General features: G+C 40.4%; 1 protein-coding gene across 1 annotated transcript in view; it reads left to right on the top strand.

Annotated features, from left to right (window-relative positions):
* The first annotated feature begins 478 nt into the window (after window positions 1-478).
* Window positions 479-13,772, top strand: part of PITRM1 (pitrilysin metallopeptidase 1) — a 29,273-nt gene continuing 15,979 nt past the window's right edge. Inside the window, exons 1-12 of the mRNA XM_080579095.1 lie at window positions 479-658; window positions 850-952; window positions 1,804-1,910; window positions 5,425-5,576; window positions 6,005-6,119; window positions 6,222-6,318; window positions 6,714-6,874; window positions 8,188-8,314; window positions 8,992-9,080; window positions 9,681-9,809; window positions 11,542-11,655; window positions 12,098-12,194. Of these exons, the coding sequence (XP_080435221.1) occupies window positions 612-658; window positions 850-952; window positions 1,804-1,910; window positions 5,425-5,576; window positions 6,005-6,119; window positions 6,222-6,318; window positions 6,714-6,874; window positions 8,188-8,314; window positions 8,992-9,080; window positions 9,681-9,809; window positions 11,542-11,655; window positions 12,098-12,194 (1,338 nt within the window). The 5' untranslated portion in view covers window positions 479-611. The remainder of the gene's footprint in view (window positions 659-849; window positions 953-1,803; window positions 1,911-5,424; window positions 5,577-6,004; window positions 6,120-6,221; window positions 6,319-6,713; window positions 6,875-8,187; window positions 8,315-8,991; window positions 9,081-9,680; window positions 9,810-11,541; window positions 11,656-12,097; window positions 12,195-13,772) is intronic.

Raw genomic sequence — 13,772 nt, 5'->3', positions numbered from 1 at the left:
CTGGTTTAGTTTCCCCCTTGTTGATTTTGTTTTGTTGTTTTTTTTTCCCTATCAAAATCATTTCATATTGGTGGAATATGAAATTCATATTTGATATTCATGGGCAGGGACAGCTGCAGGCGGTCCTTGAAAGACATATAACTTTTTTTTTTTTAAATAGCAAATAGGCTTTTCTCAAATATTCCCTTTACAACCAACACAGCTTTTGATTTTCCTGAGAACTCCCCGAACGTGCAAAGACATTACACAGAGTCGGTTTTATCTTTTTATTTCTTGTCGTGTCCTTTCCACCCCCCCTCCTCCCCCCCATCCCAAAGTCTCTCCTGCCTCTCCCCAAAATCAAACGTTTTCGGGCCGTGTACCCCCAAACACCACCACTACAGCTCGGGGCCAGCAGACACCACCCCCACCACCCCCACCACCGCCAAGGGGTCCCCCCGGCCGCCTCACGGGGCTCCTCACGGGGCTCCCCCCGGGGCGGGCCGGGGCTGCGGGCGGAGCCTCCCGCCGCCAATGCAGGCCGCGGGGCCGCGACGCCTGCGCCGCTCCGGCTGCGAGGCCCGTCCCCGGCCTGTCCTCCGCTCTCCTCTCGGTTCCCGTCCTGCCGAGCCATGTGGAGCCGCTACCGGGCAGCCGGGGGGCTGCTGAGCCGCGGCCGGTGAGGGTGGGCAAGGAGCTGGGGGGAGCGGGAGGGAGGGAGGCAGGGAGGGAGGCTCCGGCTGCGGTCGTGTTTTCAGCGGCTTGCCCTCCGCTGTCCTCACCCAGCACGGGCAGGAGGGAAGAGGCCTCGCTCCCTGGTGCGGCGCTGCCATCAGACCGCGTTTGCTTGAAAGAAAAGTGTTGTTTCAGGTCTCTGAATCAGACGTCGTGGAGGTGGAAGAGCGTTTCTGCCAACGAAAGAGCGCTGCAGTACAGGGTAGGAGAGCAAATCCACGGCTTCACTGTACGTCAGGTAGGCATTGCCTTTTCTTGACATTACTTGTGTGTTTGTGCAGATTCATTTTCTCTTGGTGGGGAAGTGTCCACACAGTGCAAATATTTACGCAGATGCTTTGGTTGGTCTTTTAAAACTGATAGTTTCTGAGTAGTTTCTTATATAGAAACTGAGTAGTTTCTTATATTTATCCGCCGGCAACTAAGTTCTCTGGATATCATAAACACATGATCCTGTAGGGACTTTGCTATTCCAGGGTAAATGATGTGCCATGGGAGTATGTGTGTCTGTTACAAATGCTGAGCATTCAGTGTGGTCTTCTAAAAGTATGGGCAGATAATTGATGCTTCGCCGTGTGTTGTTTTATAGAAGACATTAAAGTAAAATTTATCCCCAGAGTTGCTTTTGATTGTTTTGTTAACAACGTGCAATAGCAATAATATGTGGAATTTCTTTTTACTTCTTTTAAAGAAAAAAAGCAGAAGCAGAGAATGAAGGTAATCTGCAAACAGTTATTGGTAGTAACAGAATTAGTAGTAGAATTGAGTTCCTTGATTCCTTGGCTTTTCTTTTGCTGCCCTAACCACTGATATTTGAATATATGCCTTCTCTTTTAATTTGTTATCAGGTTGTTTTGGTCTTAATATCTATACTGGAAAAGTATAGTTCTCTGATTTTAGTGTAGTTTATTTTTTTATTTACATAAAGTGTGGGGTTTTTCTTCATAAAACATAGAAACAAAGAACTTATGTAATACTGTATATGATGTCATTATGTACAGGATCAGCAAACTGATCACTGCTATATTATTCTTAATTTACTTGATCTCCTGGGAGACATTCTAATGTAGGTGTTTTCTTCTAATACAGGTGACAGCTGTTCCTGAGTTGTTCCTGACTGCAGTCAAGCTTAGTCATGACAGTACAGGAGCCAAATATTTACATGTTGCTCGAGAGGACTCCAATAATCTGTTCAGGTAAAATGTTAATATATGTATAGCATGTTCCATCTCAGCATCAACTTGTGGTTTATAAACTGTAATTCAGCTTTGTAACTGGATTTTTCAGTGATAACAAAGATAGTAGTACTTTGTGGAACTTCCTTAGAATTATTCAGGTCGGAACAGATGTTACGAGAGCTGTTGTTAAATATGCTGCTCAAAACAGGGTCAACATTTAACTCAAATGAAGTTCTTCTGAAATTTATTCAGGTAGGCCTTGAAAACTTCCAAAGGCAGAGATTCTACAACCTCTCTGTGTAACTTCTTACCAGTGTTTGACTGACCATACGGAGGTTATTTTTTTTCTTCAGTACCAAGTTGGAACCTTCTTTGTTTTAATTTATGAACGTCATCACTTGGCCTTCCATCGTGTGTACCTATGCAAAGAACCTGTCTCCATCATAACCTCCTTATAGGTATTAGAAGGCAGCAATTAGACAAGATTCTCATGTCTGCTGGTACAGTCAATCTACCAGATGAGCTGGGCACAACTGGCCCTTGGTGAAGCCGTGATTAGAGACAACCTTGGTTGGCTGGCTCTAATCACCTTCTCTTCTGTACAATTTCACGTAACTTGGATCTCGTTCATGATCTTAGCAAGCACCGAGGTGAGATTGACTGGTAGCTGCTGGATAGTTCTTTATTACTCTTTTCAAAGAGTAATATTTTTCCTTATTTCTCTTTTTAAAAATGGGTGTGATACTTCACTTTCTTGAATCCTAATGGATTTTGCCTGTCTGCTCTGACTTTTCAAATATGATGAAGAGTGACTTAACGGTTGTCTGCCAGTTTCCCTCAGGACACTGGGATGCGGCTCATCATGTCACTTGGAGTCATGGTTGTTCAGGCTCCTCTGAACTTGATCTTCTCTTACGATTCCCTGCCTTGAGGTGCGGGAATATGAGAGGTGTGGGAAGAGTGCTTGCCCTTGAAAACTGAGGCAAAAAAAAATGAGTACCTCAGCCTTCTCTATATCAGTTGTCACTAGTTCTCCTGTCTTACTTATCGGTGGGGTGCATTTTCTTTAGTCTCCTTGTTCTGATCAATGCGCTTGTATTCTTCATGTTCCTTGCTGAATTCAGCTGCAGCTGTGCCTTAGCTTTCTTTATTCCACCCCTACATTCCCAAGCACCATCACTATATTATTTCCAGGGTATGTGTCCCTGCTTCCACTGCCTGTGCATTTCTATCTTCAGTTTGATCAGGAGGTGTTTCCTCAGCCATGCTGGTCTCCTGCCTTACTTTCCTGATTTCCAACACATGGAAACTGACAGCTCTTGCACTTCAAGAAAGATCTCCTTTAGGAGCTGCCATTGTTTTTTCTGATCTTTTTATCCCTGAGGAAGTTTTCCCAGGTAGTCCCAGCCATTAATTCCTTAAACAATTGAAAATTTGCTCTCCTAAAATTAAGGACCTTGTTTTTACTGGCCTGGCCCATATCCCTCAAGATCGTAAATTCCACCAGATGTAATCACTGTAGCCCAGGCTGTCACTGTTCTTGACCTCTCCAATTAGTTCATCTGCGTTGGTAAGCAGCGGGTCCAATAATGCTGCCCCTGTGGTTGTGCTGTCTGTCACCGGGATTAAGAAATTATCCTCAGTGCACTCCAAGAATTTCCTGAGCTGCTTACAGCTCGCTGTGCTGCTTTTCTAGATATCAGGCTGATTGAAGTCCCTCAGCAGGATCCTAAGAGCAGGACGCTTCCTGTACTTGAAGTAAGAATGCTTCATCAGCATCTTCTCCTTGATCAGATGGCCTGTAGTAAACACCAGCCATGAGGTTCCTTTGTTGGTTTGGCCTCTGATTTTCACCCATAAGCTGACAACCTGTTTTTCATTGCTGTTTTTCAAAGACAGCTCCATGCATTCAATTTTTTTTATTTATTCTTTTTTGCATAAAGGGCAACCCCCACATCTCTCCTTCCCTGCGTGACACTTTTGAATAGTTTATAGCCATTGATTGTAGTGCTCTAGTTGTGGTTTGTCCCACCAAGTTTTAGCAGTAGTGATTAGATCATAGTTTTCCAGCTGTGCAGTGAACTCTATCACAACCACTCTATGAATCCTCCTCCTCAAAGATAAGGGACGTGATGCTACGATGGAAAGAGCTCAAGGGTTGAGATAAGTACAGGGAGATCACTCAACAATTATTGTCATGGGCAAAACAGACTCAGCATAGGAAGATTAATGTAACTTACTGCCTATCACTAGCAAACTAGGACACTGACAAACTAAAAGCAAACTAAAAACACCTTTTTACACCCATCCGCCCTGTTCTATGTCCTCCCCCCAAGCCGCGCTGGGGAATGGGGTCTGCAGTCAGTCCCTGACGCTTTGTCCCTGCCGCTCCCTCACGGTCCCTCTCTGCCTCTGCTCCACGCGGGGTCCCTCCCACGGGATGCCGTCCTTCCCGAACTGAGCCTGCGGGGGCTGCCCACAGGCAGCAGCTTTTCAAGACCTGCTCCCACACGGCTCTGTACCACGGGGTCCATCCCCCAGGAGCAAACTGCTCCAGCACGGGTCCCCCACGGGCAGCAACTCCCCCCAGACCCCCTGCTCCTGCGGGGGCTCCTCTCCACGGGCTGCAGCTCCGGCCCGGGGCCTGCTCCTGCGGGGGCTCTCCATGGGCCGCAGCCTCCTCCAGGCCACATCCACCTGCTCCACCGGGGGCTCCTCCACGGGCTGCAGCGTGGAGATCTGCTCCATGTGGGACCCATGGGCTGCAGGGGGACAGCCTGCTCCACCAGGGGCCTCTCCATAGGCCGCAGGGGAACTTGTGCTGCGTGCCTGGAGCACCTCCTTCCCTCCTGCTGCACTCACCTTGGGGTTTTCTGGGCTGGTTCTCACTCCTGATTCTCCCAGCTGCTGTAACACAGCAGTTCTTTTTTCCCTTCAATCTACTCTCACAGAGACCCAACCAACATCACCCATGGCTTGGCTCTGGCCAGCAGCAGCTCCCTTTTGGAGCTATCTGGAGCAGGCTCTGATCTGACATGGGGCAGCTTCTGGATTCTTCTCCCAGAGACCACCCCTGCTGATCCCCTGCTACCAAACCCTTTCCACATAAACCCAATACAAAGAAAAAAAATTTTTTTTTCAGCTACTAAACTGAATAGTAGAGGGAAAAGATTGTATTTCTCAGTAGGATGTAAATTTAACTGTTGATATTGGCTACTTTTGTAGGTTTATGAATTACTTTAGTTACGTAGGTTGTCTGCTGAGCCACCCCTGGTTCTAGTGTTTAGTGACGTGCTGAAATATTTTGTGCAACTTTCAGAAATAGAATTGCAGAAGTGTTACCCCTTCTAGCAGAGATTGCTGAGCACTCAAGTCAGTCTTTCATAAAAGCTCAGTAACTCTGCATCCCACTGTAAATCATGTTAATTACTAGACAGTAATAATATTTCCATAAATCTAGGCTGCAGATGGGAGGTGAGTGCACTTCTCATCGCATATAAATGTGTTCCTCTCTGTGCTGTCTGTCTTACAGTGTACAGTTCCGAACCACTCCAATGGACAGCACTGGAGTCCCTCATATCCTTGAGCACACCGTGTTGTGTGGTTCTCAAAAGTATCCTTGCAGAGATCCATTCTTTAAAATGTTAAACAGATCATTGTCAACTTTCATGAATGCATTCACAGGTGAGCCCAAAGTAAATAATACTGCTTGAAATCAGCAAGGTTTTACTGCAGCAGAACTTTCTGTTGGTTCTCTTTATTTTCCCTTTGGAGGGCCATTATTAAGTGTGAATGAGAGACTCAAAATTGTGAGTGAGGAATTAAAAAAACTAACAAGGCAAGGCAACAAAATAAATCTTTTTTGTCTATGAGTTACAAAGGCCCAGTAGAGCTGGATTTTTATAGTATACTACAAGACATTTAAATTTTTGTATGTTTGGCCAGCATGAAGTTTTCTTTACAAATAATTACAGCATTAGTATATGTCAATTAGTAAGTTTCTTCTCTTCCAGTTATTTATATTGATGAGGGATTAAATATAAATGAGAGCAAAATGCATCTCAGTTGTTGAAGTTCTGAAGTTCTGTTCTTGTACCTTTATTTGTACACAGCTAGTGATTACACACTCTATCCATTCTCAACACAAAATCCCAAGGATTTCCAGAATCTCCTGTCAGTGTACTTGGATGCAGCTTTTTTCCCGTGTTTGCGACAACTAGATTTCTGGTAAGATGTGGACAGTTTGAGATGTATGCAAACCTTAAAAAAAAAAAAAAAAAAAAAACCTCAAACTCCCAAGCTACACTTCCTGTTATTAATGTTTTTCAGGCAAGAAGGCTGGAGGTTAGAACACGAGAACCCAGCTGATCCTCAGACACCTCTAGTCTTCAAAGGAGTTGTTTTTAATGAAATGAAAGGGGCATTTGTAAGTTCTGTGGATTTTTGCTTTAGATCTTCTACATGGTTTCAGTTGCAGGTTATCAATGCCATTATTGCACCGGAGATTTCTGTTCTTCTTTTATGAAATTTAAGTCCTTAGTAAAGACAAAACTGTTATGTGTTTATTCTTGAAGTTAGCCCATTTAAAGATTGTTTGCATATAGAAGAGAACCTTGTTAATGAATATTATTGTAGAATTTTTCTTTTAAGTTGACATAACTTAGCGAATTTTGTGAAAGTACATGGGTATCAAAATACGGCATAACAAAATGCTTATGTGGGGAGTTCTTGCGTAAGTTAGAATAGGTCTTATTATTGAGCACCTTTTATTTTTAAAATGTTTTGATGACTTTTACTAAAATGCGGTGTTTTCCTCTTAAGACAGATAATGAGAGGATATTTGCACAGCACCTGCAAAATAAACTCCTTCCTGATCACACTTACGGTGTAGTATCTGGTGGAGATCCGTTAAGTATTCCTGATCTTACATGGGAGCAGCTCAAAAAGTTCCATGCCACACATTATCATCCAAGCAATTCCAGGTATCTGAAATTTGTGACTAATTTGATAGGTTATATAGTGAGTTAGCATTGTATTTATATCTTTGTGAGGGAACAGCATTTCTGTACTCATCGTCAGCGATATAACCTATACCCTCCAGCAGCTATCATAGTTTCAAAGCAATGAATTTGCTTTAGGAAGGGGCAAAGGGTGAATTGGAAGTAGGGGCTGCTGAAGAGAGGTGGCTGATGGGCATTTTCTAGACTATGTGTGCCTGCTGGGTTATGAGGATTTGTCTGAAAGTTTTTATTTATGGTTAATTTACCATGAACGTATATGGACTGGGGGGAAACGGAACAAATACAAAATAGTAAGTATTTGGAAGTGATGGTAGAGAGTTACCATACAAATAGCACAGATGAGTCTAGGGGTTCCTAAACCCCTTCAAACCAACCCAGATTAAAAGTTAAAAGAAGTTACAAATGCATTGCTGTTTATTTGCTCCTGAATCATATTACTGTATTGGGCTCTAAATAACGGATATCCATTTGAGTCAGACACTAATTCTGTTGGTACTGATAAGGTCATTAAGCTAAAAGTCAACATACTTGAAAATATGAGGGTGATGTGGAGGGAAATCTATAGCATTCTTTCTTCTGTACTAATTTTGTGGTCAATCTGTTAGTCTGATTTAATTTGTTTATGGAACATCAGCTTGTGACATGATCATGAATTTACCATTCTTTATTTTCTCATCATCCCAAGTATTCATTTGTACCTGAGCTTAGATTTTAATTAAGTAATAACATTTACCTGAGACATACCCCATGCTCATCTTTAACCCAAGGGAAGTTAGCAATGATTCTTGTAGGTACTAGAGCGTACTTTAGTAGAGTGACCTGCAGAACTCAGCTCTATTTTACAGATAAGTTGAGAAATGTATCATAGTATCTTATGCATTGTGTGAGGACCATAAGAATCTTGTCTTCTGAAACATTAGAGCATTGGGATTCTGGTTTCAGTTACTAGTATTTTTTTCTTATAAGTTCATATATTGCTGCAACTAACTGAATTCTAGTTTTGTGGACTCCAAAGAATAAAACAGGAGCTGAAAAGCGTTGTGAAATTTTACCAGCAGATCTGTGGGTTTTAAGTATGTGGCAAAATATGGTGGGTCTTAAAACTACAGACCTTACAACGCATGTTCTCTTCTAGATATAACAGAATCACTGGAAGTTACATGAAATTCAGAAGAAAAAAGAACACCATAAATAAACAAATACATATAAAAGCTGTTCCTACAGATTTCCTGTAAAATCCGATGTGTAATTTCAAATTTCCATTTCAAATGCAGATTCTTCACTTATGGTAATTTTCCACTGGAGCAACATTTAAAACAAATTCATGAGGAAGCATTGGTAAAATTTGAAAGAATTGAATCAAAGACCAACATCCCAAAACAGAAACTCTGGGAAAAGCCTGTAAGTATTTAAAACAAATAAAGAATAATTTTTAAAGAAGTGCGCATCCAATCTTGGAGTTGCAGAACCTGAGTATAACTGAGCCCAACCTGCTGGGGTTATTTTGTTTGTTTAAAAGTGTGTTTGTGTGTTTAAAAAAAAATAAAATAACAAAAAACACACTGCATCATTGTATACTTTTCAATTTCAGTAATAACTGCATACAGTTGTTTATTTTCAGTATTCAAATGTCCTCAGCATTTGGAGAACAAGCATTTATGAATTTAAAGCATCTGGAGCTAGGTATTAAAAAATATTGATACTTAAATTGTCAACAAATGTACCCAGCAAATTTTACCTAAGATTCCAAACATTGCTGTTAAAATAACTTTTCCATTTCATTTATTTATTTATATTCTTTTCCTCCCTGGCTTGTGCAGGAGCTTAAGCTTGATTTCAAAGAAAAGCTTAGAGTGTTAATTTCTTGATCCTCTTCTCTATTTCTGCACTTGTAAAAAGTGGAAGTACCACTCTTAGTTTTTCAAGATATACTGGGTAAATATCCCATGTTTATGTATTTACTTAGGAGAATCTGTGAAATTATTTTAAATCTATGGAAAGAAGATGCAGTCATTTTTTTCATTTGTAAGTCTGATATGAGGTTAGTCTGCATCATATGTACTTACTGTACTTTACAGCGAGAACACCGTGTAACGTGTGGCTTAGACTCATTTGCTGCTGATCCTTCCAAACAGACGACTGTCAGTGTCAGCTACTTGTTGACAGAGTAAGTCTATCAAAATGAAATTCTCAATCAAAAACTTGTTTTAGAACTTTAAGGAAGATGCAGGTGTACTTACTTGTGCCCCCATCTCTCTTTGCAAATGTCACCTTTAAGTTAAATAATGCTGTGGGGTAGTACTAGACAAATCATCCTTTAGTAAATGAAAGTTTACGTACTAAGTAAAATTTGTCTTGTCGTTTTCTTTAGCAGGTAGAGGTAAGGAGAATCAGCCATTATCTTACAAAACTGTTCAGTGGATTAGGCTTTGGGAACACTGGCTTCTTGTCTTTGAACTGCCTTCGATGTGCAAGCTTTTCTGTATGACCCAAATGCTAACTTCATCCAGCCTCACAGCCTAATTGAACTTGGAGAGCTTTAGTGCTTGTTATGATGAGTAATTCAAGTTTATGAACAAGTAACTCAAACCCAGAACTCTCTTGGTTTCCTAAATTTTGGTGTGGTGTTCATAAGAGGCAGTTATTTCTCCCTTGTCTCCCCTACATTGTTTATTAGAAGTAATTATTCTGAAATTAAGTCAGCGGTGTTTGATGTGACATATTTGGAGCTTTTGATGGCTTTTAAAAACTAATAATTTTTCATCAGCATTACAGACACCTTTGAAACTTTCACGCTGAGCCTGCTGTCTTCACTGTTGGTTGATGGACCAAATTCTCCTTTTTACAAAGCCTTAATCGAGTCTGGTGTTGGTACAGATTTTTCTCCTGATGTTGGGTAAGCGTTACAAGTTGCATTTTGTCCCTATAAGCACTATTAGGAGAGTTACAAATGAATATCAAGTTGGGAAAAGTCATCTCTCATGCAGGCAACGTAGGCCACACCAGAAGAATCTTAAAGGTTTCTCCCGATGTAATTTTTGGCTTGTCAAATTAATTCAGTAGAAGCTGTGTTACTGAAAACAGTAGTACAGCTTTGTTTAATGTTTATCAACAAGAAAAATGCATAGATAAGAACACGCTATGCTTTCAATGTGCTAGTTGCTTGGAGTGTTTTGATCTTGTGCATTTAGTATTACTCAGAAAACTAATAAAATTAGTTTTTGCTCTTAACTGCATACTGTTGCATTTGCTTTTTTGCTTTACTCCTGTGATTTAGTAGTAGGTAGGTTTGGCACAAATGTGCTTTTGTGCAATTAGGTGCTATTAATTTGCCATTGCCAGAATGTGAAAGGATATGTCTGCCAGTATTTATTTGTTCAAACTGTAGCTTTTGCAAACAGTCTTCTGAGCTAGCTCTGCACTGCAAACTAGACGGGTGGATTCTCTTAACGTAACTACAGGCTCGGTTGCTCATCATAGTTGGACTTCAGTGTCGGCAGAAAGAAAGAATCACTTTTCAGAGCATGATTCATCTGACTAATTTCAAAATTGAGGATGACAAAAATCATGCTTTGTCTCCGCTGTCTCAGATGTTTGAGTGGGAAACCTAAACATACTAATCTAGTATGACTGTAATGCCTTGCAGTACTCTACACGGCTTAAAATCGGCTCTTTTGGGAGCGTTGCAAGACCTCTGTCATGAATTCCAGTGCTATGTAGACATCTTAATACCACAGGGCATTATATCTGTCTTCAACCACTGAAGTAGTGATTCAGTTGTTTTATAGTTCTTCAGTTAAGCCTTTTTTGGGCTAACTATATTAATTTGGTGTTGATCTATGCAGTGAATTGTCTAATACATATTGATTCATCTGCAGTTATTAATATAAAGACAGATTTTGAGTCCACAGACCCTCAATTTGACATCTGAGTCTGTCATCGAACCCCTTCTGTAGTTTATAGTTGTGGAATAGTGAATGCTTAGAGTTGAACACCTATTGCTTTTTGTTTGTTGTACTTGGTCTGAACAGCTACATGCTGCATATTTCTGCCAGTATCAGTCTGTCTCCCTAAAGTGGAGTTCTTATAGTTAACTATGGCTGACAGGTTTACAACATTTTTTGTTGTTGTTGTTTGGTAGTATTGAAAATAATTGCAGCAAACACAGAACACTTCACCTTCACCACTTGCTCTGCAAATAATGCTTTAAATGTATGAATTTAAAAGTTCTGTTTCACTCGCCTGCTTAAGTAGAATGTATGTGTTTGGCTTTACAGGTAGCTACAATTTTCGTTTAACAAAAGAGACTTTATTACCTGAAAGTACGTACTGATGAACTGGAAGATGAACAGAAAATAATAGCTTTTCTTCTGTAACTGTTTTTCTTTCTCTAATAATCATATGCCATATGTTTTCCTAACAGTGAGCTGCTACTACTTAAATTGAACAAAAAGCACTTCTAAGTTCAATTTCTTGTCTCTTTGATAATTATTTTTCTTTCTGTCTGGCTTTTAAAGTCCTCTTTTTATGCGAAAATGATGAATGAGTGTATTTCCCCTTCTGCCTTTGCTATGAAGTTTAATGCTGAAGTTCTAGCACTTGTAACTGAGTTGAATATTTTGTTCCAGGTTTAATAGCTCAACAAGAGAAGCCTATTTCAGTGTGGGTCTACAGGGTATTGCTGAGACAGACATTGATACTGTGAAACAGATTATTGCTAAAACAGTTGATGAAGTTATTGCGTGAGTAATATTAAATTTATAAGAATACTGTTAGTTCTCTCATGCAGTCTTTTACAATTAGATATTTATAGTAATATAATAATATATTAATGTATATATAATAATACAGGCATGCATATTGATATGCCTTAAAATTTTAGTTACCTTTTTAAAAAATGCACTGAAGAAAGTTATATTGCTCAATACTCTTAAAACTTTTATCTGCTACTTCCTCTGTTGTAGCATATTCATCAGCATAACCTTCAGGAGTTTAATGATATTAGTGCTGTTTTACTAAATGACACAGCGTGATAAGATTATTTCATATCGATTTTAATTCAGCGTGGAAGTCATCATGTTGTAATGCTTCCTTTATTGATGTTATAATTCATTTTCATAATTTCACTTAGAGTGATTAGTGCTAATGGATGTGATTTCCTTTTCTCTTTACCCCTTCCCAAAGGAAAGGATTTGAGGAAGACAGGATTGAAGCTCTACTTCACAAAATTGAAATCCAGCTGAAACATCAGTCTACAAGTTTTGGACTTGCCCTGACATCAGTAAGTCTGTATGCGTGCTTGTGTATGTTGTGCGTGGTTTCTTTTAGTTTGTTTCAGACATAGGCATGGAATCTGCATTCTACGCATTAACAAAATATGGGGTAATTTTGTAGGCTCTTGATACCTAAAACTTTTCATTTTATGGCTTTTTTTCTTGTCATCTCTTGTACACCTCTGCGTTCTTTTCAGTAGTCTTCAAACCATTGCTAGACTCTACTCTGTAGGACTTAATCAGGCAGTTAGCCTGTTGTCTTTGCCTGAATAGTAGCTGTGATTGCAGTAGGACTGATTACTTCTGTAAGAGAGGAATGTCATGCTGGCTCTTGGTATGTTTTGGCCAGTTGCCTATGCATTTGTAGAAATCAAATCAAAGGACTGTATTTTTCTTGGGAATTTAGGGTTGTGCCACTATAATTTAATATAATTGCTAGCCCTACCATTAGAAGGACCTTCTTCTCTGTGATTTATTTATTTAAAACATCAATAGGAGAATTCAGTAAGCTTGGAGGTTTCCATTTGTTTCTAAAGTGATCAAAACAGTAGAAATTGTGTTCTTGGATGGTGGCCTGTTCTGGCTTGCTTACTTTTTATCTGTGCAACTGTTAAAAACAATCAGTCTCCTGATACCCTTTTGTCCTTTAAGATAGGTTCCACAAGAAAAGCTTATGGAGACACAGGTTACCAGGTAGAAGAGATCAGCACCTCCCTCTCCATTTTCCTTCCTCGGAAAGTTGTAAAGAGCAATGAATTCTCCTCTTAGCCTCCTTTTCTCCAAGCTAGACAAACCAAGTATCCTCAGCCTCTCCAAACAGAACGTGTTCCAGCCCTTTTACCAGCTTTGTTGCCCTCCTCTGGATGCATTCAAATATCTTAATACCGTTTTTATATTGTGGAGACCAGAACTGTCCACAGTATTTGAGGTGAGGCTGCACCAAAGCTAAATATAGCAGAAGAATGCCCTCTTTTGAGCAGTTAGCTATGCAGGGTTTGGTGTACCCCAAATGTGATATGCCCTCTTGGCTGCCAGGGCACATTGCTGGCTCAAGGTGAGCCTGCTGTCATCCAGCACCCACAGGTCCCTTTCTGCTGAGCTGTTCTCCAGCCACTCCTTTCCCCATCTGTACTTTGTCCAGCATTTCTCCGTCACAGGTGCAGCATCTGGCATTTGCCCTTGTTGAATTTCATGTCGTTGCTGATTGCACAATGCTCCAGTCTGTCTAGATTCTTCTGTGAGGCCCTCAGCCCTCCAGAAAGTTAACAGCATCTTCCAGTTTAGCCTCAACTTGCAAACCTGCTAAGGATGCACTCAACTCCTGTATCCAAATCATTGATAAAAAAAATTACACAGAATCAGCCCTAGAATTGAGCCCCGGGCAACAGTGCTAGTGAACAGATCGTTTCATCTGACTGATAAGGTAAATGAGGAGACTGTTATATTTATATACTGTTTTGCATACACCTCCTGTTCCCCTTTTCCTTCTTTCCCTGGCTGAAAGTGAATTTACTTTGAATGTGAGAGAGGAAAGAGTATTCCAACAGATTTCCAGAATGCAGACATACACACCTATGCAAAAAGAG

This window comes from Anser brachyrhynchus (genome assembly GCF_964034855.1).
Source record: "Anser brachyrhynchus genome assembly, chromosome: 2".
In the NCBI taxonomy this organism is placed as follows: domain Eukaryota; kingdom Metazoa; phylum Chordata; class Aves; order Anseriformes; family Anatidae; genus Anser; species Anser brachyrhynchus.
This window is presented reverse-complemented; position numbering and strand designations above follow the sequence as displayed.